The 26,713-nt window shown below is 51.8% G+C and overlaps 6 protein-coding genes across 6 annotated transcripts; 3 read left to right on the top strand and 3 right to left on the bottom strand.

Moving 5' to 3' along the window:
• Positions 1-897: 897 nt before the first annotated feature.
• On the top strand, positions 898-3,996 carry VE01_05622 (uncharacterized protein; the record flags this gene model as incomplete). The annotated part of the gene is made up of 4 exons (XM_018275085.2): positions 898-1,230; positions 1,297-1,368; positions 1,440-1,905; positions 1,963-3,996. The coding sequence occupies 4 exons, from the start codon at positions 898-900 to the stop codon at positions 3,744-3,746; spliced, it is 2,655 nt and encodes an 884-aa protein (XP_018130190.1). The 3' UTR covers positions 3,747-3,996.
• A 329-nt stretch (positions 3,997-4,325) lies between these two features.
• On the bottom strand, positions 4,326-7,485 carry VE01_05621 (uncharacterized protein; the record flags this gene model as incomplete). Its single annotated transcript, XM_018275084.2, has 2 exons — positions 6,666-7,485; positions 4,326-6,434 (listed from the first exon to the last, which is right to left on the bottom strand). Exons 1-2 carry the CDS (start codon positions 6,918-6,920, stop codon positions 4,326-4,328), a joined length of 2,364 nt encoding a protein of 787 aa, XP_018130105.1. The 5' UTR covers positions 6,921-7,485.
• A 576-nt stretch (positions 7,486-8,061) lies between these two features.
• VE01_05620 (uncharacterized protein) lies at positions 8,062-10,667 on the bottom strand. Its single transcript, XM_018275083.2, has 2 exons — positions 9,646-10,667; positions 8,062-9,575 (listed from the first exon to the last, which is right to left on the bottom strand). The coding sequence occupies exons 1-2, from the start codon at positions 10,495-10,497 to the stop codon at positions 8,280-8,282; spliced, it is 2,148 nt and encodes a 715-aa protein (XP_018130104.1). The 5' UTR covers positions 10,498-10,667; the 3' UTR covers positions 8,062-8,279.
• Positions 10,668-13,262: 2,595 nt separating this feature from the next.
• Positions 13,263-16,539, bottom strand: VE01_05619 (uncharacterized protein). Its single transcript, XM_018275082.2, has 2 exons — positions 14,015-16,539; positions 13,263-13,960 (listed from the first exon to the last, which is right to left on the bottom strand). The coding sequence occupies exons 1-2, from the start codon at positions 16,473-16,475 to the stop codon at positions 13,860-13,862; spliced, it is 2,562 nt and encodes an 853-aa protein (XP_018130191.2). The 5' UTR covers positions 16,476-16,539; the 3' UTR covers positions 13,263-13,859.
• Positions 16,540-18,947: 2,408 nt separating this feature from the next.
• RAM1 (CAAX farnesyltransferase (FTase) subunit beta) lies at positions 18,948-21,580 on the top strand. Its single transcript, XM_018275081.2, has 4 exons — positions 18,948-20,191; positions 20,242-20,366; positions 20,414-20,810; positions 20,869-21,580. The coding sequence occupies exons 1-4, from the start codon at positions 19,374-19,376 to the stop codon at positions 21,131-21,133; spliced, it is 1,605 nt and encodes a 534-aa protein (XP_018130192.2). The 5' UTR covers positions 18,948-19,373; the 3' UTR covers positions 21,134-21,580.
• Positions 21,581-23,336: 1,756 nt separating this feature from the next.
• Positions 23,337-25,159, top strand: VE01_05617 (uncharacterized protein; the record flags this gene model as incomplete). The annotated part of the gene is made up of 2 exons (XM_018275080.2): positions 23,337-24,547; positions 24,825-25,159. The coding sequence occupies exons 1-2, from the start codon at positions 24,514-24,516 to the stop codon at positions 25,157-25,159; spliced, it is 369 nt and encodes a 122-aa protein (XP_018130197.2). The 5' UTR covers positions 23,337-24,513.
• Between the last annotated feature and the right edge of the window lie 1,554 nt (positions 25,160-26,713).

The following is a 26,713-nucleotide window of genomic DNA, read 5'->3' as shown; positions in this document are numbered from 1 at the left end:
TACGATATACAGTAACTGCCCTGAGCTAGATATGGAAAAGGGCGAGAGAGGAACTGTCGGCCCAGGTATTATATCGGCCAGCGGGAGAGATTTGGGGAGCGAGAATCAATTCCCACTCGCCCAGCATTGCTATAAAAGTTCTATTGTTGCTTTATATTATCAGGGGCAGAAAGGAGGGATGCGCGCGGGAAGAGAATGGAGTTTCAATGTGCTGGTAACAAGGCGCTGGGAGCAGCGTCTGTGAGTATAAAGCGTGTATCTGACTATACAGTCAGTAGTTCCGATCATGTGTCTATAAGTGAATTCACATCAGGAAGAGCTTGAGGAAGTTTCAAATACCGTGTTTTGAATCTATGCCGCGGCGGGGTATAATATCGGGTTAGCATATTCTGCGGCGGGGCATATGATAATGCCTCATAAAATGGTATTCCATGTTTATATGATCAGCCGGTGAACTCGAACTGCTTTTATCTCCTTTCTGCCAGCTCTAGACGAGCTCTGAAAGAGCGAAAGAAGAAAGCGGCGTGGGCGGCAAGGGGCGGCAGAGCGAGGAGCGGGTCAGCTGGCACACCGAAAGGGGTGGACGCCTTGGCAACCACCACCCCCCCTCTTCTTAGAAGTATGTACGCGCTCATAAAAATAGGCGGACCTTTGTAATATTAAAGACTTGTTATTGTCCTTCCGATCTTACACTTCATCTTCACTCCTACACACTTGCCCAATCCACCTTCTTCATCCACCACGCGTCGAACTTCATCTTTGCTCTTCGCATTTATCAAAACCACTCCAATCATCGAAGTCTCTTGCAAGAAAGCATGAAAATCTAAATCCAATTCCAATTCTAACTTCTAGCAATTCTTCAAACAAATCTTCAAAAGAACTTGCAAGAAGACAAACATGGCTTCGCCATCACCCAACCTCCTACCTCCTCCCCCCTCCCCCTCCTTCCCCCCATTCGAAGACATCGTTCACTCCGAGTCTGCCCTCCTGAAACATGTCAGCCGCAACTACGCGCACACCTCTTTTGAGACCTTCACCGCCGAGGGCTACGTTGATTTCGCATACACCGTTGAGAATATGCGCTGGGCCGCCTTTGCGCAGGGAGACATCGAGCCCTTGCCACGTAGGGAGATGGATCGGCTGTGGATCAATATTGTGATGGAGTTCTGGGTCAAGATGGCCTGGTGTTGGGAGGGAGACGTGGAGGGGGTTGTTATTGCATTGCTTGATGTGAGTTTTTCTTCTTGTTCTTTTATTGGGCTTAGATCGGGGGGATGTTTGGCTGACTTGGTAAAGAGAGAGGATGGGAAGGGAGTCGAGGAGATGTGGGAGGATAGGAAGATGGACTATCCGGAGTTGAATACTAGAGTGAGTTTTGCTTTCGATCTGATCTTGCGATGAAGTGGGAGATGATGGAAGACTAACTAATGTGAACCTAGCTTTGCTATCCGATGATTGGGCACAAGGGCATCTTTGAGGATTACCTTGATCTCGGTATCCGCGCCGTGATTAACCCAGAGATCCGCTGCTATCTTGAGAAGATGGAAGATGGAACTAACTATGACTCTGAGAGCGAGCTTGGAGAGGCGGTTTATAGCCTTGATCTTGATGGATTTGATCCCGAGGACGATGCTGAGGGGGATACTGAGGTTGAGGAGGCCACCGGGCTTGAAGATGATGCTGGGATCGATGATGCTAAAATTGATGACACTGAGATCGATGATGGTGAGATCAATCATGCCGAGATCAATCATGCTGACGGGGGTGCTGAGGCTGAGGAGGCTACTGAGATTAAGGAGAATGCTCAGATCGATGATGCTGAGATCGATGATGGTACTGCGTTCTTGGAAGCTCTTGACGCAGCTATTGAGAAGGCAACGGCAGAGATGGAGGCAGAGGGCATGGGTAAGGGTGATCTGGGGAGCGGTTTTAAGATAGCTGGAGCTGACTTTTATGTTATAGTATTTGAAGAGTCAGACGAGGATGAGAATGAAATCAAGATCAAGGAGGAGGATGAAGGTGCTGAGACCTCTATTTATGGGATCCCGGAGGCTGTTTCTAACCTTCACTTGACAGAGTCTGGCAACAAAGATGATGTTGACAAAGTGGTCGACGACATCAAGCAAGAAGATATCAAACAAGAAAAGGATGTCAAGCAAGAGAAAAATATCAAGCAGGAGAAAGATATCAAGAAAGAGGAAGATGGTACTGGCACAATCACCTACCCAATTAGGAGCGCCATATCAAATCTCCGCCTGACAGAGTCGGTGCAGAACATTCTTGCTAATACCCAGGCCACCATCCCAGCCCCTGAGATTGGCTTCACTCCTCCCAACCCACCAAGCCGCCTTGGAAATGCCACCTTGGCCCCTGATGCTGCCATCCCAACCAGCCACTATGCAGCTGGGCCACCCATGGATGGACCCAGTTCCCCTGGACCCAGTGCTAGCAGAGCGGCAAACAATCTCCGCGAGGCGGTGGGGAGACTTTCCGCCGAAGAGGCGGGCATGATTATAGTAAAGGCGGTTATGATGCAACATCCAATCAAGAAAGAACTGGTCGACATGCTCCCATTCCTGGCCAACATTCCATCGAGTACCGTTTTCCGTGGCGAAAATGGCTTTCAGAAACTCCTCCCTAACGTAGCCCCTGAGGCCATGACTTCCCCAAGAGTGCAGACAACGGGACTATCTGGATCCTACAAAATATTCCATGGAGTTTCTCACTTAATTCCCCGCAATGAGGACCCAGCTCCAGCTCCGAAGGATATCATCTGCGACACATTTGACATGGCATACGAAGATGCCTGTAAAACTCCTGGATTCTGGGAGCACCCCATGTGGAATGGAGTCGAAGTTTATAAGATGTCTCCTTTGGTCCTTGCTCAGCACTATGCGGCCCACAAAGAAGCTGCTGCTTTCCACGCCAAACCCTTTGTCTTCAACCCAACCCGGGTCTTCCAGGCCCCAATTGCTGCCAACGTTCCAACCCCTGTTTTCCAGGCCCCGACTGCTGCCACCATCCCAGCTCCTGTTTTCCAGGCCCAAACTCGTTGTTACAACCCAGCTAATCCCTTCCATGCCCGACGCGCTGTCCACTACCCAGGTCTTCTTTTCCAGGCCCAGACCGGTACTCACTATCCAGCGCCTTCTTTCCATGGTGCCAACTACCCAACTCCCAACACAGCTCCTTTGTCCCAGGCTGATTTCTACGCTGCCAACTACCCGACTCCCTACGGGCCTCTAGGTTTCCAAGTCCCACCCCCCGTTTCCAGATTTGCCACCAACCCAGCTCCAGGTTTCCAGGCCCCTCCCCCCGTCTCCAGATTCGCCTCCAACCCAGCTCCTCCTTTCCAGGCCCCTCCCCCCGTCTCCCGATTCTCCGACCCCAACCACATCCACCTCAACTACCTCGCCACCCCCCCAGCACCACCAATCTTCATCAACCTCACCGCAGCCGACTTCAAAGACCTGTACTCCCCCCCCCCCAACCTGACTGCCGCCTACTTCGAAAAAATGGACAAGTATGGAATGCACGACTACTTGCCTATGCCGAGGAAGCGCCAGGATCCCAAGATGCGCCAGGATCCCAAGATCAAGATCGAGGAGGACGAGGAGGAAGAGGATTTCAAAATGGCGAATGAGAGATGCTACTCTGACTCTGTGCTTGCGAGGAAGAGGGCCCGTGATGTGGAGGAGGGGGATGAGGAGGTGGGAGTTGAGCGCCCGAGGAAGTTCAGTGGATGAGGGGTTTTTACGATTACAGTGACTGAGATGGATTTTGTTTGCTTTGAGTTACTGGATGGGCTGTTTTCGGATTTCAGTTACTAGTTTTTGTTTTTTTCTGTTTTTTTCGCTCGTGGCGAACAAAGAGACGCTTGGGGACTCAAAGGATGGGGACGGAGGAGGGTCACTGGTCGCGGAATATTTGTTGTTTTTGTCTTGAGAGACGTGCGTGCGTGCATAGTAACTGAGAACTGATTTGATTCGGATAGTGAGAATCAAAGAAACTATTGTTGATAATTACTCATGTGGCCTAAAATGTGAAGAGTGACTGTGCAGAACTACAGCGATGACAGAAACTGTAACTACAATAAAATCATTTAATTACTAAAGGCAATAATCAATACACCAGTTCGCTCATAAATGGTGGTCAAGAGATAAATTTTATCATCATAAATATTCGGTATCAATCCTCAGGTAGCACGATAACTTTCCAGAGTTTGAGGCACCAGCAAATATTCAAAAGAAGTTCGTTCTCCTATGGTATCATTAAAAACGCCAACGCTCCACAAATCCACCCAACCAAAGCCCCCTCCACCCCAATCAAACCCCCTTCTTCCCCTCATCACTACTCCCCTCCTCCTCCTCCTCATCATCACTCTCCACCGCCGGACTATTCATCCCCCTCCTCCTCCTCTCCCCCCTCTCCTTCATCGCCCCGCGAATCTTCATCGTCACCTCCTCAAAATTCTCCTTCCCATCCAGCGTACTAAATGCCTTAATCGGAAACCCAGCCGACCCAAACGCACCCCCAACACTCGAGCTACGGCTTCGACTCCTACTACTCGGCCGCGTGGCAAAGAACCCATAGTTCCCGATACTATGGAAGGAATCGTTGCGACTGATCGCCTCGGCGCGTAGACCCGCGCTGCCTGCAGACAGCGGGCGCTCGCCAGCAGCGGATGGGGGGCTGCGGGGGGCGCCGTCCGTGGTGCCTGAGGCGTTGGAGTCGCGACGGGAGGCACTGAAGTCGTTTGGGGGTGTGGGAGGGGTTAGGGCGCCGTCGTGGAAGGGGTCGGCGACGATGCGAGCGGCGTCGAAGTCGGGGAACATTTCGGGGCCGAAGGTGTTGATTAGGTCTGTGACTTCGTGGCTGAGTTGTTCGCGCGTGGCTTGGAGTTTGTAGAGTGGGTTGGAGCTTGTGGGGTTGAGGCAGAGGAAGAGGGGGCGGAGGGACTTGACGATGTCCATTCCGACTTCGCCGAAGCGGAGGGCGGCGAAGGTGATCATGGGGAAGACGGTGTAGCCGATAGGTGGGATCCACCAGAGAGGTAGGGATTCAGGGACGAGGCCGTTTACTCGGGTCTTGTAGGTCCAGATAACAAGGATGACGGTGTAGAAGGTGTAAAGCAATGGGGCGAAGGCCATGGAGACGAGAAGTTTCCAGGTGGCAACAACATCGCGTGCCTGGATCTTGACTGTGCTCGCTGCCAACGCCTCACGGGATTTCTTGATGGAGATCAATTTCGATGCAATGAAGACTGGTCCGAAGAGGATGAGGCCTGGAAGCACACCGATCGAAAGAGTCGCGAGCTTGATGATCCGGCCGATAAGAAGGAATATAACTTTGATGAGCGAGAGCTTCGCATATTCAACTTGATGATCACGCAGATTAAGATATTTGAGCTGCTTGTTGTACTCGAGAACGGATTTCTTGAGAGCGACAGTTCGAGGGTCGTCTTTGTAGTGCGTGTAACCCTTAACAAGACGTCTGTTGAGCTCCACAACCATAGGCAAGGGCAATTTCTTGCCAGTCGGGTTATATAGTCGCCTCGCGGCTTGGATAAGCATGAGAGTGTCGTAATCCGGGCTTGTAACAGTGACGGCCACCAATGACTGGTATACCGTCTCCAAAAGCTGGCTGACGGCTTCCCGCCTTTCGCCCTGCTTATACATCTCGACAAGCTTCTTGGGCACTTCGACAGGATTACCGAATTCGATAACGGCACGAGAGCGGAACTTGTGGGCGTGGAAATAATTCATGCCACAGGGAATGATCTTCAAGCCACTATCCGGTGCGGCCGCCAAAGCTCCGAGGGCCATAATCGCGACACCAGCCTTCAAGGGCAAAAGCTCGGTCCTGTCGTGGCTTCCTCCTTCTGGGAAGATTCCGACAGCGCCACCAGCGCTCAGGCGATCAAACACGGCGTCGTAGACCTTCGACTGGTCGACTTTAGGAGCAGTCTTGTATCTCGTGCCCGTAAACTCTGCCGCCGGCCCTTTCTGTTCCTGGTTCGAAAACGCTCCGTCCTCAGTCACATCTTCACGTCCAGTAAGCTGGCTGAGGGCAATACCGCCCTTGAATGGTTTCTTGAGTCTCAACTCTTCGGGACCCAGGACTTCCGCAATTTCAGTGCTGGCCGCAGTGCCGTTCACAGACGGCAGGACAAGAAGCCCACCAATCTGGATCTCTGGGCCATCGAACTTGGTGCCATTGCCGCGTATGAGAAGACGATCGTTGATATCGGGCATGTATATACTTCCTGTCGCCGGCTTGACCATATCCAAAGCTCTTCCGACAGGCACAGCGCCCACATGTCTCGAAAACCATCCGATAAATTTTCTCCTGATCGACTTTTCCGCAATGAGGAAGGCAACGCGTCGATGAGCTTCGATTCTCAGCGTCCGCATCAGCACCAACGGGTCAACAAACTGCATAACCGTTAGCTTCAGCCCATCTCAAGCTTTCACACCATGGCGTTTGTCAGAGCTCGAACAACACTTGTGGACGATTGGGCATAGACGGACACCACCGACACCAATCGTCACCATACCACACTTGTGGATGACAGTGCATTGACGAGCACCACCGACACCAATCATCACCACACCACACTTCCGAACGACAGTGCATTGCCAAACAGACCCCTCTACTCAACATACCTGATTCGCATGCGGCGCCGCCACAAAAATAACCGGCCCCCTCCTCGGCACCTTCCAGCTCCCCCGCGGATGCACCTCCCGAAAGAACAAATCAACAAGAATACTAAACGTCCACAAAAACACATCATACACCCAGTTCGTCATCGGATTCGACTCCTTGTGCGCCGCCTTCCCCACGCGCACCGACGGCTGGGCCCCAACGCGGCCATCGGCGTGCGTGTCGATGGCGTTCTGCGACTCGCGGACGGACGCCATGGTTGGGTTTGTGACGAGGCCAACGCGAGAAGTGTCGAGGGCGCGGAGTGGTGGTGTCGTGGGCGGGCAGGAGTCTCTTCGTGGGCAGACTTTGGAGAGAGAGAGATAATCGGAGTTGGGGTTTGGTGGGGAGCTTAGCTAGCTTTCTTAGCTTCAGATTTGACCACAGCGTATGTTTTGTATCAGGCTAGTAGCTGTTTCGAAGAAGGCATTATCTTCTTCACTTCCATCAAGCTTTTCGTTTATCTCGAATGTATAAAATATGATGATATAAAAAATATCTGAACGAGCAACGACGATGCGGGGAGTTGATGTGATGTGACGTGACGTGAGAGCAGCAGGCAGTAACTATACATACGAAAGTATTGATATGGGGAAAATCTTTGGTGGGGAGAATCAGTCGCCAATGTGGGGAGAGGTGATGACGAAAAGATACTAGCGTGCCTGCGCCTAGCAAAGACCAACAGTAGCAAAATAGCGATCCCACAGCCTATTGGACACCCCAAGGCATCCACAAAAACGGCAACATCGATAGTCGTATCGTAGACTTATTGTTAGAGATAGTATCCTGCAGCAGTCTGTTTTTGCCTCAAAAAACCCGCCCAACAAAACCCTCCTGCAGCCCCCACCACGGCTGCTCTCCAACGCTGTATCAGGGAGGTGCCTTCCAATCCTCCAACGCTCTCACCCCGAAAATCCCGGTCTAGACCCTACGATACCAACCCGGCGAATTCTCTCCCTCGCCGCCGAGCGTTGGGCACTTCCCCGACCCTGAGATCCGGGGGGACGCAAAGCGAAAGCGGGTTGGTTCCCCACTGGAACGGCCCTTCTAGATGGCGAATAGCCTGAAATGGGGCGATTCGGGGGAGCCGTATTATCTAACTTGAGTCTGGCCAAGAGGCATTTTTGCACTTGGCTTTGCTCATAGCACGCTATTCCTGCAGTATATTTTTCTTTGCATGTGGCGTTGCGTCTGATCTGTGTCACTAACGACGCTTTATCGATGTAGGTCTGACGTTTGGGCGTTTTGTTGTGGATCTGATCGGTCGCCGAGGTTGATCTGATATGGTTATATATCGATCCATCGGCCCAGATGGCAATCACATGACAGTAGTTTCGTGGAGTAACGCACCACAAAGATGCTTCATTTATATCATACATTCATAAATCATACAGTACGAAACTGCCTATGTCCAGAACCAGAACCACTACGCCAACCAGGTATCTCTCATCTCCAACCCACGCCCCAAAAGCAAATACACACCCCTCCCCCTCCCCAACCTCAACCCTGCGTCTTCTTCTTCTCCTTCTCAACCTTCAGCTCCAACAGCTCAACAGCTCAACATCCCAACCTCACCCCTACGCCTTCTTCTTCCCCTTCCCCTTCCTCCCCTTCTCCTGCTTCACCTCCGGCGGCGGCGGCGGTAAACTGACCGTCCCCTCCCTAACCTCCTCCCCCAACTCCCCCTCCAACCCCCTCACCTTCTCCTGACTACTAATAAAAAACCCCAAATCTCGATTCTGCTCCTTCAAATCCACATTCTCATCCCTCACCTCCTTCACCTCTCTCCTCACCCTCTCGAGCGCCTCATTCAGATGACCCACCCGATCCATCAGCCCGCGCCCAACCTGCTTCTCCTCTTGAAACGCCTTCGTCATGCTCCGCGCCAGCTCACCCGCCTTCTCGGCTTTAGCAGCCATGCGATCGCGATCGCGCTGTAAGCCAGGGATGACTTCCTCCTTCATCTCCCTATGTTCCCTTGCCATCACCTCCAGCTGCCCCCTCACCTCCTCCACCGCCCTCGCCGCCCGCTCCGCCTCCCTCGCCGACCCAGCCGCCTTATCCACCGCCTTCGCGACTACCTCCTCGAAATACATCCTCTGCGAATCCAGCTGCGTCGCGAGCATATGCCCGTACTCAATCCCAATATTCTCCATCTTCTCCCTCGGCACCATCTCCAGATCCTGTTGCTGTTCGCCACCGCTGGCATCTCGATTATTATTCCCCCCACCAAGCACAGCCCGACTACTCCCAGGTAACTCCACAATCTTCCCATCCCCCTTCGTCTGCAGCAGCCGATGCACCCACACATCCTCCGCATAATCCCAGACATGCTGCGTCGTCGTCTCGAGCGAGTAATTATGCGCCGTCTCCTTCCAATGCTCCTTCGCGTGTCCCCCCTTGTAGCGACCACACCCCACGTTCCCGCAGATGAGACAGATCCATAGATCCTCGGGACAATCGCAGACTTGGCACAGATTGAGATCGTGCGTCGCGGCAGTAAATCCAAACGGCGTGCTGAGCGAATTAGCAGGCTGAACGTGCCGACAAACAGGACAGCCTGAACCGCGCCATTTCTGGAGACAGGCGCAGTGGAAGACGTGTTGGCAGAGGATTGTTAGGAGGCCGGTGGTTTCGTCCATGCGCTCGAGGCAGACGGGACAGGTGGGGAGTTCGACGAGGGAGGCGGTTGGGGGGGGGAGGGGTTTGAGGGCTAGTGGTGAGGTGGGGGGGGAGGGGGAGAAGGTGGAGTGGGTTGGTGTGAAGGGGTCGAGGGACATGTCGGGGAAGGAGGCGGTGGTGTCGGTTTGCTTGGAGGAGGGGAGGGTGTCGTAGTGGATCGATTTGATGAACATGACATGGCAGTTTTCGGGCTGTAGAAAAAGAGGAAACAGTTAGTAGCTGGTCGGTTCCCAGTATCAGATGAGACGGGGCGCAACATACCTCCATCCCATTAAACACCTTCCCATCCCACTCCCTCCTCCACTTCCTCGCCTCCTGCCCATCCCGAAACTTCATAAGCATCATATACCGATTCATCCTCCCCGTCATCACCATCCTAAAATGGCTCACCAACTCCCTCGTCTTCTCCCCAACCCACCCCAAAAAATCACTCGCAGTCATATAACTCGGCACCGCCGGAATACAAAGCATCGTCGTATCCAGCCCCTCATTCCCCTCCACCACCCCTTCCAGTCCCTTTCCCCCCTCCTCCCCCTCCCCCAACCCCACCGTCTCCTCCCCCTCCCGATACAAATGCACAATCCCCCACCCCAACTCCTCCTCTCTCCCCCTCAACCTCACCTCCTCAACCCTCGCTCTCATCCCCTGGCTCTTCGCCCCGCTCCCGCCTCCCTCCATCTCACCCATCTGTATACTCGACGCCCGAACACAGCCAAATCGCCAGTCGCGCGCTGCTTCCTCCGCGCTGCGTCTACCAAGCGGCGCGGGCAAAAACTCGTGCGGGGAGTAGTCGCGGTGGATATCTGCGCGGCGGGGACCGCAGTCTATTACTGACCCACGGCGTCCCTGGGTGGGGGTGTTTCGCGCGTCTGTGACGTCGGTGGTAGGGTGTTGTGTAGTTTCGTTTGTAGCTTTCGTAGTAGTAGTAGTGGCGCGATAGTCCTTATCTCCCACAACAGGAAGCTTAAAGTGATTCGGCAGAGAATCCGAGAATGACACCGGTATAGCAGGTATCTCGTCATCCACGTCGGGAGCTGTTTTGTCGACAAAGGTCGTGGGGGGTTCGGGGAAGAGCTCGAAGCGGAGGTGGTAGAAGTAGGCTCGGTTCGTCATGGCATAGTTATCTGGGGGGTGTGGTGATAACGGCAAATGCCGGTGATGGGCGTGTTGGCATGGAAGTTAATTGTTGGAGACAGGAAAAGAGGTAGCCTTGCTGGATGGATGTTGCAATATACAGTTGGGATTGTCTGATGTTGGGTGGCGGGGTAGGTGTTTATGTAGTGCCATTTTTTGTGGCAAGGGCGGAATTGGAGATTAAGACGCAAAGCAACGCATGATTCACACGATAATGGCAAAACAATCCTACTGTTTTCGAAACTGGCACATATCACAATATCACATTATCAAGAATATCAAAGGTTAAATTTCATAGCGACGAAATGTATTATTTTACTATCGCTTTGGGGTCATTTCAGATATCCCCATAATACTGTTATGTATGTACTAAGAGCCCATTGCCACCTAGGTATATGACCAATACGCCGTAAAAAAGAGAGAAAACCACATCCAAGCTAGCCTATTGGCCGCCACGAAGACGGAGCACCAAGTGAAGCGTGCTCTCCTTTTGGATGTTGTAGTCGCTCAGCGTCCTCCCATCCTCGAGCTGCTTGCCCGCGAAAATCAGGCGCTGCTGGTCCGGTGGGATACCCTCCTTATCCTGAATCTTGGACTTGACGTTGTCAATGGTGTCCGAAGACTCAACCTCGAGAGTAATGGTCTTTCCGGTCAAGGTCTTGACGAAAATCTGCATACCACCACGGAGGCGGAGAACAAGATGTAGCGTAGACTCCTTCTGGATGTTGTAGTCAGACAGGGTGCGGCCATCCTCGAGCTGCTTGCCCGCGAAAATCAGGCGCTGCTGGTCCGGTGGGATGCCCTCCTTATCTTGGATCTTAGACTTGACGTTATCGATGGTATCCGACGACTCGACTTCTAGCGTAATTGTCTTTCCGGTGAGGGTCTTAACGAAGATTTGCATACCACCGCGAAGACGGAGAACCAAATGCAGGGTCGACTCCTTCTGAATGTTGTAGTCCGACAGGGTGCGGCCATCCTCCAACTGCTTACCGGCAAAGATCAGGCGCTGCTGGTCCGGAGGAATACCCTCCTTGTCTTGAATCTTCGACTTGACGTTATCAATGGTATCGGATGATTCCACCTCAAGCGTAATCGTCTTTCCCGTAAGAGTCTTGACAAAAATCTGCATACCACCGCGAAGACGAAGGACCAAGTGAAGAGTCGACTCCTTCTGAATGTTGTAGTCGGAGAGAGTGCGACCGTCCTCCAGCTGCTTGCCCGCGAAAATCAGGCGCTGCTGGTCCGGAGGAATGCCCTCCTTGTCCTGGATCTTCGACTTCACATTGTCGATGGTGTCGGACGACTCAACCTCCAAAGTGATGGTCTTGCCCGTGAGGGTCTTGACGAAGATCTGCATACCACCGCGAAGACGGAGGACCAAGTGGAGGGTCGACTCCTTCTGGATGTTGTAGTCGGAGAGGGTGCGGCCGTCCTCAAGTTGCTTGCCGGCGAAGATCAGACGTTGCTGGTCCGGGGGAATTCCCTCCTTGTCTTGGATCTTGCTCTTAACGTTGTCGATGGTATCGGACGACTCGACCTCAAGGGTGATGGTCTTGCCAGTCACTGCGGAGCGTTGTTAGCTGATGTTGTTGTGGTGGAAAGGTGAATTCATGAAGGTGGCGAAAGCCATTACCGCCATGAAGTGAGGGGGCGAAACTTACGAGTCTTGACGAAGATCTGCATCTTGTCTGTTGCTGTGGTGTATTGTCTTGATGTGTATTTGTTGGAGAGTATATTGGAGAGTGAGTTGGGCAACACGATCGACGTGTTGTAAGATGAAGGGTAGGTTTGTGAGATGTGATGTTGAAGGAAGGAGGAAGTTTGTTGGTCGTGGATGGTAAGGCTTGTTATATAGCCAGCCAGGCGCCTGCCTTGGCCAACAACCGAATAATGGCGCAGTCGCTGGAACAGTCACAGCGGGCGCGGTACGGGGTTAGTAATCTGTCACCCTAAACCAGAAACAGCTAGCGTCACGATAAGAGGCTGGGGAATGTACCAGAAGGCTCACCCGGCTGGTTGTATGGGTTGACTCAGGGACTTTGGGACTTCCATAATAGTCGCCACCAGCAAATCAGAACAAAGGAATTCGAAAATCCCGCGTTTTATTTCACTATTTGCAGTTACAGGGGATAAGGAATTTCGCAGGGAAAAATTATACACGTTTTATTTTCGCAATCATTTGACGCCATTGTAACTTGTTTTGCAGGACGTATCTCCCTATCGCCGGACACTCCGATAAACGCACCGACCAGGTGACTGAGACAATCTTACCCCTCATTACTCAAGCGAGGCGGTGACGTCGATGTCCGATGTCCAGCCACCTTGCAAATGAGGCCCCTGCCTGACCGCTGTTGGATGTCTGTTGGTGTTTCGACCGAAGCGCTGTTCAATGTCAGCAACTCATTTATTGACGCTTCCTGTCAGCTTTCGCATTTAACCGCGAAGGATTACATACAGTACGTTCGGTAAGGGCGGTAAGAAGTTGACTGAGAGAGAGCCAAGGTTACTTCGTGGATGAACTGCAGGGCCTGGGTGTGGCTATGTTGCCATCCGCCGTCAACCCCAAGCCGTGTCTTCCGGAAGTCTCAAGGAAGGATTGCGACGACTGAGCCTGGTAGTACTTACCCCCTATCAAATTCAAGTAATACAGATAGTCAATCAATCGTAGCACAAGTCATGTTCACATTCTTCAAGCAAACAGGCAAACAAGCAAGCAACATAGGTAGAACTTTTTTTGGTTTCTTCCTCGCTATATGTAATATCGTCTAGGTCATGTCTATCTACTTAGATGCATAAACCCCAGATCGAAAAATAAATCGCCCCGATGCCAGACGATGGATGATATGCATCCGCCTCCATTTCGCATTATCAATCGTAAAATCTTAAATCTTAAATCTTCCCTTCATAAAAAATGCCTCCTCCCATAATTCAAGTCAATCATCACGCATGAAATGCGTTCCTCCCCACGTCTGTATATGGCTGCCAGGTCTGCGATCCATCAAGGACGCGAGCCAGCGAAGGTGTCGGCCGTTATCCACCCATCAACCATGATATCATGATGCTCATATCGTCACAAACGTTCGTAAAAAAAAATAGATGTGTGTCGTAAAATCGCTATGCTCTTTAAAATCGACAAGAGAATCAGGGATAGAAAAATCCGCTCGCTGGTGCGTGATGGGGTAAAGTGTCATAAATCAAAACAAATCAAAGAAAATAATAGCGGCCACTTCGCATGTCGTGTCGGACGTGGTGCGGGGGGTGAGGGTGCGGGCGGGGTATAAGATTATATACGCCTGCAAATCAGGGACTTGCATCGTCGGGAGCGAAGAGAAGCAGGCTTAGTTGGCACGGATGACAAGTTTTGAGAGGAACTTGTTCGACAGGCAGTCGAAGTCATCACGGTTGAACCTGCAGTCCGCGCGCGACTTCAAGTAGGCCTCTGTAGAAATGATCAGTAAAATGTTGTCTTGAATGTTCAGGAGTAAAAGCTTACCGTGCTTAGAAACATGGGATCTCATTTCTGTCATAGCGTCGCAAACAGCAACGTTATTGTTCAGAAGTTGTCCATGTCGTCTTGTCTCCCACTCCGTAAATGCAGGCAGTTTTTGTGAGATGGCGTGGAAGAGACCCACAATGACACCGACCGGAGTGGTCTCCATGTCAGTGCAGAACTTGTCCACGGAGGCTGGGTCGGGTACTCTGTAGTGGCAGTCGAATTGCATCTCCTCCCAGACAGCGAGGAGGATGGAGGCAATCATGAAGATAGTTGGCCAGTTCTTCAATCGGTCACCGCTGTAGACACTGGAGTATAATGAAGAGAGCTCCTCAAGGACATCCTTCTGAAGCTCGCGCCACATGTCTGCAAGGGCCACCTTGATCTGGAAGTTGATCATGACAGGGGCGAAGGTCTTGCCGAAGAATTTCGATTCTTCGTCATCAATCTTTCCCTCCATCTCACGCTCCTCACCTTGATGCTGAACCATGGTAACATGTAATGTGAGGTTGTAAGCCAGGACGAGTTTCAATGCTTTGCGGATGACTGGAAGCTTCTCCTTGCGGTAATAGCGATGCGCGGTCTTTAGGATCTCAGTGATGAATGGAGTGCCTTCGAAATGGTTGTCAATGAAGTCTTCGAACGGGCCCTCAAGATGCTGGTCAAGGTATTCCGACAAGGCCTCTTTCGATACGCCCTCGGAGCCAGCCGACATACGCTCGGTACGGATGTCGAACTCTAGCGGCTCCTCGTGTATCGATTCGGTCCAGTCAATCATGAAGCAGTTGTCATCGGTGACATAAACTTCGCGTGCCATGATCGGAATGGCGAATCCGTAGCCGTGCGTGATCCACATGAGCTCTTCGCTCTCTGAAAATCCCTTGATGTTGTAGACACTGACGCCTAAGCCGACATGTCGTTCGTAGTCCGCTTTCCAATCCTTCATGAAGTAGGCGATATCCTTGATGTCGATACGGGTGCAAGGTACTTGCCACAACCTGGCGTGAGATGGCTGGCAACCAGCACAAGGCTCGCCCTTATCGCAGGTCTTCTTCAGGAACTTGCAACGAAGGCAAGCACGGAGTTTCCTTATCTCGCCAGCTTGCTTGCGTTGCTCGGGTAGTAGCGGGCCCTTCCTCCTTCCAACGCGCTTCTCTGTGTCCTTCTTTCCATTTGACGTGCGACGAATAACGGGTTTGGTTGCCTTGGTTGTAGGGCTCTTCTTCCCACTTGCACCAGAGTTTCTCCGTGGTGGGGGCGAGGAGCTTCCGGAAGCAACTTGGCGAGTCGAGGGTACTTTGATGGCAACAGGAGCGACGGCGGCAGCCGGGCTGATGATTTCGTGGATATCATGAGAGTGGTGGTGGGATTCTCCGTGGAAGCAATTACGATGGGTGTTCAGATCTAAGTACGTGTCGGACTCCGGCGAGTAGGGAGAGTATGGCGGGAAAGTAACTTCTTCGAAACTACCGAAGCCTGTATCCGGGAATGGTGCCGTGGCATCCGACTGGGATGAGTCCGAGTGGCTGCGTAAGTGCAAGGTCTGCCCTGGGTTGAAGATTGCCGCGTTTTGCGCTTGTTGGAAGGTATCGAAGTTCTGGTAGGAGTCTACAGCGGTCCATCCATGGTCACTGCTTGAACTGGGTAACGAATGTACTTCGAGGTATGTGCCGGTGGGGGAATTGCTGCCGAGACTCTGTCGTCCTACGGGCATGGGGAGGCCGTGGTTGGGAGTGAACATGGCATTTTGGAAGTCCTGCCAGTTGGCCAGTCCCACCATATCCCACTGCAAAGCCTGCGCATCCTGGGCTTGGTCCATATTGTTGAAGGGAGCGTCGAGCTGGAGACCGGCCTTGCTGTTGAAGGGAGAGTCCATCTGGAGACTTGCCTCGAGGGCGGCCTGCGTCGTTGGGATGTGGTAGTCGATCGGTGCGTGCTGGAGGTTCTGCTGGAAACTGCCATCGAACGGCGCGTACTGCGGTGCCCCCATCATAGAATTGCCTTGGAGGTATTGTTGCTGGAGCTGCTGTGGCTGCTGGTGGACAGGCCAGTCCGATAGAAGAGTGGGTGAGTTATGTTGGACAGTCTGATACTGGTGTTGTTGTTGCTGTTGTTGGTTCTCGTTATGCGCGGGTGGTGAGCCGTGTTTCTCGTCGGCGCCGGTCGACAAATCCAAGGCCAGCGGCCACGAGTTCCTTGTCATATTGGTGTTGGAGTATGCGTATCTCAGATCTCTGGCATCGAAATCTAGGCCGAGGAGTCCATCCGACGAGAAGTCAAGACTAGACGCCATTGTGACGGGATTGAGGGCTTTTTTGTGTGGGGTGATCAATGGTATTGTACGAAGAAGTGTCAACGACACCGCCAGTTCCTTTGCAAGAACATGATGTTGCGGTGAGGTTTGGGGGAGGAGTTTGGTGAGGGTGGGCCTGGGAACTGGCGGAGTTGACCCCCAAATCATGTGCAGCGTTGAGGAAGACTGGCGGTGAGCAGTGCACACGCGCTAGTCCCTTTAAGACCCACAACCCTGAAGCGAAGCGCCAACAGTGGGGTGTGTTTTCGGACGCTTAGTTAGTTGAACACCAGCGGAATAGAGAGAGTGGGTGGGAGTGGGTGGGAGAGGGTGGGAGTGGCAGGGAGTGGAGGGATGAACCCCAGCCACCCCGTACGACCCCGCCTGTGTTCAATAGCCAACGACAAACCTCGAGACCAGCCCCTCATGCACAGCAACACAGTCTAAGTGCTGTACGATACGTACGATATGTGCCATACGTACGATACACCACACTGCAGTGTACATACTTGGTACAGTCTTCGTGCAGTTAACTCCATCCTCCTCAAACTCTGTAGCCAATTGACACGTATAGTTCACTTATGGGCGTTCGCTTGTATCACCGGATGAGTGACAGTGCCATCGTGGAGCTTACTTGCATTTACGGTCCGCGAAACTGTTGCAAATGCAAGTTGTTGCAGGGGACGGATGAAATGATGGAATGGGGTAAATCATTCAAAGCCCAAGCTCTCTAGCACCACGCCATATCTCACGATAAAACCTCTTCCAGCCCCCCAGAGCAGCCAAGCGCAGGCGTTTTGAGTCTCTTAGCGCCTGCAAAGATCTCACCTCGCCACGCACAGAGCATTTTTTTCTCGTTGGCGGCTGGGATAAACCCCCCATCCCTGTGGGACTGTGGGATCGTGCACTTTCTGCAATCCCCATATAGAATCATCACACTCCCACGGCAGCTCGCGCGCTCAAGGACTCGCATCAGGGAGGAAGAGAGCCACGGCAGAGAGCCCGTAGGAGATGCACACACAGAAACGTGAGAATGAGACTGCAGTTGCCCGCTTGCCGAAGCGTCGTGGACGCGGGATGCAAGTAGGATCTCGGTGTTGCCGCAGATGAGGGGTTGCCCAATCGCCACACATCTTAACATGACCTGCTATAACTCCTGTAGTACCGTCTTGGATCTCCACCTTTCGCTGATTTGCCGAGTGTGAAACCAACTGGATTTTCTCCATGCAGGCGCCCGTCAAACCCATTTTCGCATGGCGCATTGCGCGCTCTGTCATTGTTTACAAACGGAACTATTCGAGTAGTCTCTCCGTCGTGGTCTCAAAGACAGCACGCTTCTGAACCCCAATGCTCACGTGATTACGCGCCGGTCTGTCTGTTCAAGACCTGTCGCCATATCGCTTGATATTGGCAACTTCTTGCCAGGAGGAGTGCTTAAACGTCATTCAGAGTCTAGGTCTCGAGAAATCCATTCATCAAAGATTTCCCGGACATCTTGCCAGACCCTTCTTTCGTGCTATGACCAAACTCCTCAACCCATCCCCCGCGGAGATCCACCACCCAAGCATCAAAGTTCTTATTGATGAAGATATTCCCAGCATAAACATCTCCCCACGCAGTCTGTAACCTGATGTTCCCACTTGGCATGATGCTCCGAGACTGCCTTGCATTTGAGACTGTCCAACGGCATGGCAACTGAAGGTATGAGTGATAATTTGACTCTTGTCAAGTGAGGGTTTGAAGACCTGACCATGAGGTCGCTAATAATATCCTATCGAGGAATTTCGGACATATAGTCACATTCGTCGCTAATTTGAGCGATTGAGTGACAATTTAGATCTCAGATGCCTATAAGTAAGAGACACGCGGATATTGCAGAAGATCTCGAGACGCGGTCATCAGAACGACCGGATCGATAGTGTGACAATCTCGTGTATCCTCGGGATAAAACGAAGGTTCTGAGACGGCAAGCTTCAGATGATAGGTTGGTGGAGAGTAGAATCCTTCGAAAGTGAGATCTTTCTGTGCATGCGGTGCACGGCGGTCTCTGAAGTATGCAAGGCATGGTTCCACAGTCAACCTACATAACGCGTCGTAGCCGTCGTCATCGTGATTGTCTAAATTCCCAGCTTTGACAAACAACTGTGAATACTCTCACTCAGAGGAACTGCCGCAATAATCATCCAGTGATACTGTTGTCTAAAACCAGAGGCTCGGTACATAACAGATATTCATAAGCTGCCAGGTTCAAACTCATCAACCATGGCTTGGTGCATGAGATACTGGCTCTTCGGTGAATCCATTGCATACACTGTCGTCCGTTCTCTGGGGAACAAACGCTGGATGAAACAACTGCCGAGATAGTAGAGGAAAGATCCCGTCAAGTCTCATCCCTTAGACAGACACTTCCCGAACAGTGACGGGTCTATGCATCGCAGACAATATTTTCACCTCATTGCGATTGGCCAATTTGATAAGACAAACGGAATGTGTGGTGAGACACGGATTGAAGGGGCTATAGGGCACACCACACCGCATACTCTTGGCAATTTCGTCCTAAGGGACTGACATAATCAGTAAGGTATCGAATAGGCATTTGTAAGAGATTGCATTGGTCCTGTAGGAAAGTCATTGGGAAAACTCTGATTCGGAGATCATTGTTACACAGCGTACTTAAAGAGCCGTGCTGCCATCTCGGCCGAGGGAACCTTATCTTGCCGATTTGTGACCAGCTCGTTTAGTGATCAAAGCGTGGATCGAGCCTTGTCCAAAATGAATTTAGTCACATGAGGCTCAATTCACGTGAGGCAATAGAACAATATCGTTGCGATACTACGCCGATGAGAAGATGGATTCATTGCAGTATAATGTTGTAGGAGAGGATGTGTCTTTAATGAGGTTCTGCCCCGCATCGACGCTATAATCAGCTTCCCGGCCCTTACCTCCAGAGCTCCCTCACTTTCTTTAGCCAGTAAGCGAGCTAACCACAAACGACTGATTCACACGAGAACAATAGCAAGACCTCTATCAGATATCAATCAGATGGCGAGATGACAAGTTCCACCCATGACATACCCCGTCAAACGATCACAGAGACCAAAGCAACTCCATAAAGTGCGCTTTATGTCCCGGGCCATGGCTTCGCCTTCTTCCTCGCAACATACTTCACCCCGCCCACGCTCACCAACAGAAACGGCAGAGAGCTCCAGTGATAACATAGGCAATATTTCTCAGATCCAACCGGGCATATCGCCCAACGAACTTCCTTCAGACACAGAGTCCGCAGAGGAAGAAATTTGGCAAGACGAACCTGCCAGTCCCGTGACTATGACGACGACATATCAGATCCCCACCCTCTTCACCCACGAGCCGCCTATCCATGATCTCCTGGCAACAGAAACCTCCGAGAAGCAAGACGAAGTTGTAGAAACATGCGCTCCCTTCCTATCTGCCCAGTCGGATGAGTTCAGCTACTACAACGAACATGGAGTCCCGCACTTACTCCGCGAAAAGCACATCAACTTCTGCCACAAGCAGCTCAACCCCCTCCCTGCGCCGTTCACTAGGGCTGATGCTGCTCGTCCGTGGTTCTTCTACTGGACGCTCACTGCGTTGAGTGCATTGGGAGAGGACGTTGGTCAGTATAGGGAACGACTGATCAGCACCGTGGCGCCACTTCAGAATTCCACTGGGGGGTTTGGAGGCGGTCATGGGCAGATGAGCCATTTGGCAACGACGTATGCTACCGTGCTCTCGTTGACCATGGTAGGAGGAGAGGATGCAATTAATGCCATTGATCGGAAGGCAATGTGGCAATGGCTGTCCAGGTTGAAGCAGTCGGATGGAGGATTCCAAATGTCTATCGGAGGAGAGGTTGACGTCAGGTGAATACATGCACATAATCAGCAACTTGATTACGACCTAACATTTATAGGGGAGCATACTGTGCAGCGATGCTGGTGAAGCTTCTCAGGCTTCCCCTCCATCTGGCCGATGGATCACCGGCCAAGGCTGAAAATTTCGATCTTTTCACAGGTCTTGGAGAATATGTGTCACGATGTACGATGTCTTATTTTAACGCTTGTGGCAAGTACTGACGAGCGCAGGTCAAACATATGAGGGTGGTATTGCTAGCCGCCCGGACACAGAGGCTCATGGTGCGTATGCCTTCTGTGCTCTCGCATGTCTTTGTATCCTGGGAGACCCCCGTGAGACTCTCCCGAAATATCTGGATGTGCCGACGCTCATATCGTGGCTCTCTTCTCGTCAATACGCACCAGAAGGAGGTTTCGCTGGGCGCACGAACAAACTTGTAGACGGTTGTTACTCGCATTGGATTGGTGGCTGCTGGCCACTGCTCGACGCTTGTCTTGCGGGTTCGGCAGAGAACCACGGGGCCCCTCACAATGACAGTCTCTATAGCCGAGAGGCACTGACGCGTTATATCTTGTGCTGTGGACAGGATACCACCAAGCGAGGCGGATTGAGGGACAAGCCCGGAATGTATGTCTCCGGGGCGCCACGCACCCATGTTTTGCTCACATACTAACGCGTAATATAGGTTCTCGGATGGATATCATACATGTTATTTGCTCGTCGGACTCAGTTCGGCCCAGCACAAGTGGTCTCTACAGGCTCCAACCGACGACATCATGACCTCGCTGGGATGGACCTCAGAGACGTATCCTCGGAAGCAGGATGACGGCTATGCTCAGATCTTCGACGAGGAAGATAGGGTCAAGAGCATCCACCCCGTCTACGTCATCCCTGAGGGAATTCCGGAGAGGGTGATGCAATACTGTGACAGCCAAGAGGCTTTCTCATGAGCATCCTTCGCGAAGATGGCCTCCGGAGTCCTGTCTGAAGGCCAGCTGAATGGCCAGCGGCATGGCTTCGAAAGGGGTGGGCCGCAAAGAAGGCGGCCACTGAGGGGGTTGGGGGCTAGTGCGGGGGGGCTTGGAACCAAGCCGATGCGTTGGCAGCTGTTCCAGGGGCTCTATGGTCTCAGAGGAAATCCATGGGCGGATAGACCCGTCGAGCCGCTGTGGTATTGGAAATACCCAGTAATTGGGTAGTCATATGATTGTCTCTGTAAATGAACGGTTCGGTCTCGGCTATGCAGTGTGCTTCCCTCTGGTCACGTCGGCCGGGGCCGAGTGCTTGATGTAATGAGAGGCTCAGGAGGATTTCCGAGTAGTTCAGTAGTTCAAACGACTGTAGTTAGCATACCGATCTCTAGTCATCTCATCCGATGTGCACCACGAATAGGAGAGCCATATCCACTCATCCGGCCCAGAGTCAAGTCTTGGATGTGCGGGAGGACTAAAAATGTCGTGCAGATGTGTTGGCGGCTATGGATTTGCTGCCGGGCGTGCATGTGAGATTTGAGTGATGAGATAGATTACCCCGGTCAGCCAGGAGGCCAATTCTACCGATTGGATATTGTCGGTCTAAAGTTATTATGCGCATGTGTATGAGATATTTAGAGTCCGTGAGAGCCTTTCTATCTGACGAAATTGGGAGGTGCAACACAGAAGGGCTAGGTAGGATGCATCTCTCCAAACTGCAAGGCAAGTGCAAGGACGACGAAGCAATTGTCGTCGTATGTCGCACTGACGCTGTAGAGTAACCCCCCATATCCCCCCTAAGCGGCCAATTGCGAACCATCAACCCCTGCCACAGCGCCTTTCACAACTCGGCGCCAAAAAAGTCCCCTTCGTTCTCCGCCAAGTCGCTCCGGAAAAAGCATCTAACGAGATCCTCCCTCGAAAACGTTCTATACATCGTGTCGCCACGTTTTCTGAGGGGCGCAAGGACTGATCAATCGTTACGGGGATACGGGGATACGCGCTCTTGCTCCATCGTTGTCTCACCCAGAGACGCCCGTTGCGCGATCCTTGACACTGTCTGTCGGTCTGTTGACGGTGCGTGGCTATACAGTGCGCTATGCTTGTTGATGCACATAACATGCCATGACCTACGACGTGCAGGTGCTGGCCACTGCCCGCGCCTGTAGCTGCAGCCATGACCGGGACCTGGAGTCGGCGACATGTTAGAAGCAGCGAATGATGGGACGGGCATTTTTGGATTTCGAGGGATAGCGAGACAGCCGTTGCGGAATGAATGTGGAAGTACTTGCCCCGCCTATCAACTTCTGGGAGTTGGGGGAGGCTTTCGGAGTGCACTTTCACCAGCCGCGTAGGCCGCATGGAAATCCATACCATATCATACATACATACGGAGTCCATACATATATACGGAGTACAGTTACTCCATACAGTACGCCATACAGTGGTTCATACGGGTACAGTAACTCCATCGTTCCATCGCTCCATACGAGTGCAGTCAGCAAGTCCTCTATCCGGTCGGCACCGGTTCGGTGTACTATACTGGACTGGACTGGACTGGATAGTACTCTGGTATGTATGTAGATGGAGTATATGGAGTATATGGAGTACTATGAGATGAGTATTGTGCAGGACCCATAATGACTTATATACTATAGGTTTTCGGTCTTGGCTTATTCGTGCCTGCTTCCCTGCCCGCCAACGGCACACTCGACCCCTCCAACTCTGCCGTCAATTGGATTCCCAAAGTGCGGTTTCCAGGGTTCTTCGCATGATCTCAGTACGATCTCTTCTTGTCCCCTACATCACCTGGTGCTAAGGATCACATCCCGTACGACTGGGATTTCCGAAAGTGCTTGGTTCAAAAATAAAAATAAATATGTGCTATGTCCAAACATTATCGGAGCCTGAGAGCCGATCAAAGACGACGTAGATAATTTTCTTTCTAATCGGACTTCCGATCGGGGGTTACTTCCAACTCAAGCTATTCTCCATTTTCATGCATCGCAATACATTTGGATCTTCCCGCATTTACTACTCCTGCTTGAAGTCGTAATTTCAGAAAAAAACGGTCTTACTCGGGCTCGTCAAGCGTCTTGCCAGCTCATAATGCATGCGCACACAACCTTGTCAGGGCTAGTTCGAAAAGCATGTCTGGTTGCCTCGCGCATTTTCCTTCCACTCATCAATTTCCGTCTTCCGTCTTGTCTCTTGTTTCGCTCGTTGCTTCGATGAGTTGGTCTACCAGCCACTGGCCAATGCACTCTATTTCTCACCGACTTCGTGTCAAGTCGTGCTCCAGTCGTTACATGCCAAGGGCAACGGTCCGATGTATGCAACTCCTCTTGACGGTCACCGATGGCCACCGATGCCGTGCGGGGCAAGACCTTGCACTCTTGTACTAGGCTCAGCGATGCGCTTATGTTCGAGAATGTAGGCCTGTTCCACTGCTAAAGATACATATCGCATGATGCAGCTACTAGGACAGCCTTGATCTAGAGATGCCCCATAGTCTCAGAACGTCTATTTCGTGTTATTTCTGGCTTCTTTCTGGGGTCTGCCATGCTCAATTGGCATTAGCCCCAGTCTGATTGATCGCCCCCCCTGCGAAAAGAAAGAGTTGCCCCTCCCCTCCCTATGCTCCATGTTGCCCCTCCTGCCTGGCATAAGTCTCAAGGAGGGACGTACATAGCCGGAGCGGAGGGTGTGGAAACGCGTTGTCTATTTCGCCACCAGTGCTGCAGAGCCAGTACCCTCTAGCAAATGCACAGATGGTCAGATAGGAGCAACCTGCCTCTGAACAGTTCGAGATCACCCCTCCTGTGCCCCGCCATGACCGTGGTGGAGTTGGCTAATATCAGGAAATCATCAACTGGCAACGGCATACGCCAGCACATCAATATGGGTCACACCTTCTTGAGCCGCAGAACTTCGTGCGTCTGGCTCGACTGCTCGCCCTATCTGATGTCCCCTTGGAATCATTGAACCGATTGATCCCACCTATCCTTGCGGTACGCTAACTTTAGGCGTGGGCAATAAATCACACATGTCTCGCCTTGAGGGACGAAAATATCCTGCCCAAGATCTTCCAAGTCAACCACAGAACCGCCTCACTCCTCTTTTACCACGCCGTCGCCCACCCTTTTCAGCCTTATCGATTTCTTAATTGACAACGAGCTGCAGTACTACTGCTTCAATATCACAAAAAAGAAAAGTCAATTGACATTGACCTTGTTGGTTTTTTCCTTGTAGGGCTGTCTTGGGCAAAAAGAAACCCTGCAGTTGGGTTGTGATAACCTCATTGAATCGACGTAACCCCTGAGTAGAAGGGTCAGACAAGATCTAGTCTGCACAGAATCATGATGGGCGGCTTCTATATCCAATATCTTGACGGTATGTTATCTCATTCACACATATTGCCACCGGGATCAAGTCGTACTTGAGGCGTGCCTGCAGACGCCTTCCCGTTGCTGGTTACCTTGGGCATCATTTTAATATGAGGTCCCAACGTAGTGTCATCCCACGGGGAGGGCTAACGGGATGTACCACGCTTCTGCCTCCCGACGTCGATTTAGAGTGTGGCGACGTTGGTGCCTGCCTCCGGACATGCCGGCTTTCCTCTTTCGCAGGGTCCAGTAGCTTGTTGACGAAATGCTAATGCTGTGTCTAGGCTTGTGCCAACGCCGCGGCTGGAGGGACCCCATGTACGAGGTCTACCGAAGCAGCTCCGGCTTCACCTGCCTCGTGCTCGTCAATGGGCGAGAGTACCGTACCGACCTGGCGTACGAATCGGATCAGCTGGCGCAGGAGAACGCGGCCATGCGTGCGTTCATGGTGTGCCGCAACTTCTCTGTCAATGGCGGGATGCTGGCCAGGAACGGGGTCGTCCAGGGGCTGCCTGCCACTGAGGGGGCTTCGCGCCACAAGAGACGGGGCGGAGGCAGGCTGCCTAGCCGCCATTCGCCCAGCCCGAGTAACAGCGATTCGACATCGTCCTACGAATAGAGACTCACATCGATTCTCATTTGCCTCGAAGCCGAAATCTCTCCCCAGCATCTCCGAACCCCGGACTCTCGCTGGCTACCTATCTATTATCCTATCCTACCCCGTTTCCACATCTACTCCGTCTCCACATCTCCAAAATTGCCAAAAAGCCCAACCAACGAAGAAATTTAAACGCATTACGACCTGTTACTCTTCCCCCCTTTAACTTAACGACCATTAACGACATTTAACGATTTTTATACTCGCATTTTTTGATATTCAACTTTTTAAGACATCCACAACGGCGCGGCACGGGCTTCACAGGACCTGCCGCTCCCACAGCACAGAGGCAACTCTTATGCAGCCGTTTCGAACAGGAGAGGCCACTTCCTTCTTGTTTTTCGCTTCTATCACACACACGCAACCCCGGAATGGGTATGGAGGAGAGGGCAGCACTAGTTTGCCAGAGCAGAGACAGAGCAGAGCAGAGAACACCACCATTCAGAAGAGAAGAGCTAGAACGCAGTCCGGCCGGCACATCTCCTCGCAGAACTCAGACATCATCATCATTATTTTTGGACACCACACGTGTGCTTTTGACTTGTTTGCCATTTGAGCAAAAATCGCATTTAGCGGGGCGGATTCAGAGTTTTTGGTTTTGGTTTTGCTTTCGAACTACTACTTACGAAGTATCATTATTATATCCATAGCGGTTTTGGGTTACGTATATCACGACTTTGTGGGGTGGCTATAGTGATTTGCTGTTGTGTTGTGTTGTTTTACTCATGGTTGGGAGCGTCGAGTATGTCGAGAGCGTCGATGAGGGCTTTCGGACAATGGGTCCTCGAACGAAATGAACATTACGTTTTCCCCTTTTGTGTGCCTGCCTTACCCCCTGTGTGTGTGTGTGTGCCATGTCATGTCGTCAAAGGTGTGTACTGTACTGTACTATACTCACTCTAGTGAAGCTCAGCCTTGCAGTGAGTCGACTGTCTGAAATGACTTCCCAACCTCGTGGAAAGAGCATGCCCTTCCCTCATACAGTATTGGACCACAAACGGTTGTATGGTGATATGAGACAAACAGGGCTATTGTTAGCGTACAGTATGTGGGGGTAGTGGTAGATGGTGGTGGTGGGGGGGAACACTGAATTAAGCCAGTCAGACACTTCGGAGACTCAGATTGGTTGCGGCGCACACAGAACACAAGGAAGCGGAATTTCCACAGGATGCGGAATGCGGACATTTGGTAGGAAGTAGTAGGCATTTTGGTAGGGTGTCATGTGATCTGGGCGGTGAGTGGAAATGTAACTACCACCAACTACCAGGAACTTACCAGCAAGGAAGTGACGACCTATCCTTTGTCCACGCTCAGACAAATTTCCCCACTTTCCAAAATGATTTGGAGTAATGAAGAAGGTAGAAGGCGAGTTAGAGGACAACGATCCAGTACGAATTACGAACGCAGTACAGTAATATAAAAAAAAAGGGTCACCAATTATCCAGAACCAACAACCTCGTATACAACGATAATTTCCTCGTGATGTGTTTTATTAATAGCCACAATGGTATTTAT

The sequence above is a fragment of the Pseudogymnoascus verrucosus genome (assembly GCF_001662655.1).
Source record: "Pseudogymnoascus verrucosus strain UAMH 10579 unplaced genomic scaffold scaffold_23, whole genome shotgun sequence".
Classification (NCBI taxonomy): domain Eukaryota; kingdom Fungi; phylum Ascomycota; class Leotiomycetes; order Thelebolales; family Thelebolaceae; genus Pseudogymnoascus; species Pseudogymnoascus verrucosus.
The sequence above is the reverse complement of the archived record's forward strand: the minus strand, read 5'-3'. Positions and strand labels throughout refer to the sequence as shown.

Bases quoted from the DNA above. Each gene is read 5' to 3' on its own strand.
- VE01_05619 (XM_018275082.2), bottom strand. From the start codon at position 16,475: ATGATTTGGGGGTCAACTCCGCCAGTTCCCAGGCCCACCCTCACCAAA. The intron at 13,961-14,014 runs GTAAGCTTTTAC...TCATTTCTACAG, and splicing joins ATCCCATGTTTCTAAGCACG to AGGCCTACTTGAAGTCGCGC.
- VE01_05620 (XM_018275083.2), bottom strand. From the start codon at position 10,497: ATGACGAACCGAGCCTACTTCTACCACCTCCGCTTCGAGCTCTTCCCC. The intron at 9,576-9,645 runs GTATGTTGCGCC...CTTTTTCTACAG, and splicing joins AGGTGTTTAATGGGATGGAG to CCCGAAAACTGCCATGTCAT.
- RAM1 (XM_018275081.2), top strand. From the start codon at position 19,374: ATGACATACCCCGTCAAACGATCACAGAGACCAAAGCAACTCCATAAA. The intron at 20,192-20,241 runs GTGAATACATGC...TAACATTTATAG, and splicing joins GGAGGAGAGGTTGACGTCAG to GGGAGCATACTGTGCAGCGA. The intron at 20,367-20,413 runs GTACGATGTCTT...TGACGAGCGCAG, and splicing joins TGGAGAATATGTGTCACGAT to GTCAAACATATGAGGGTGGT.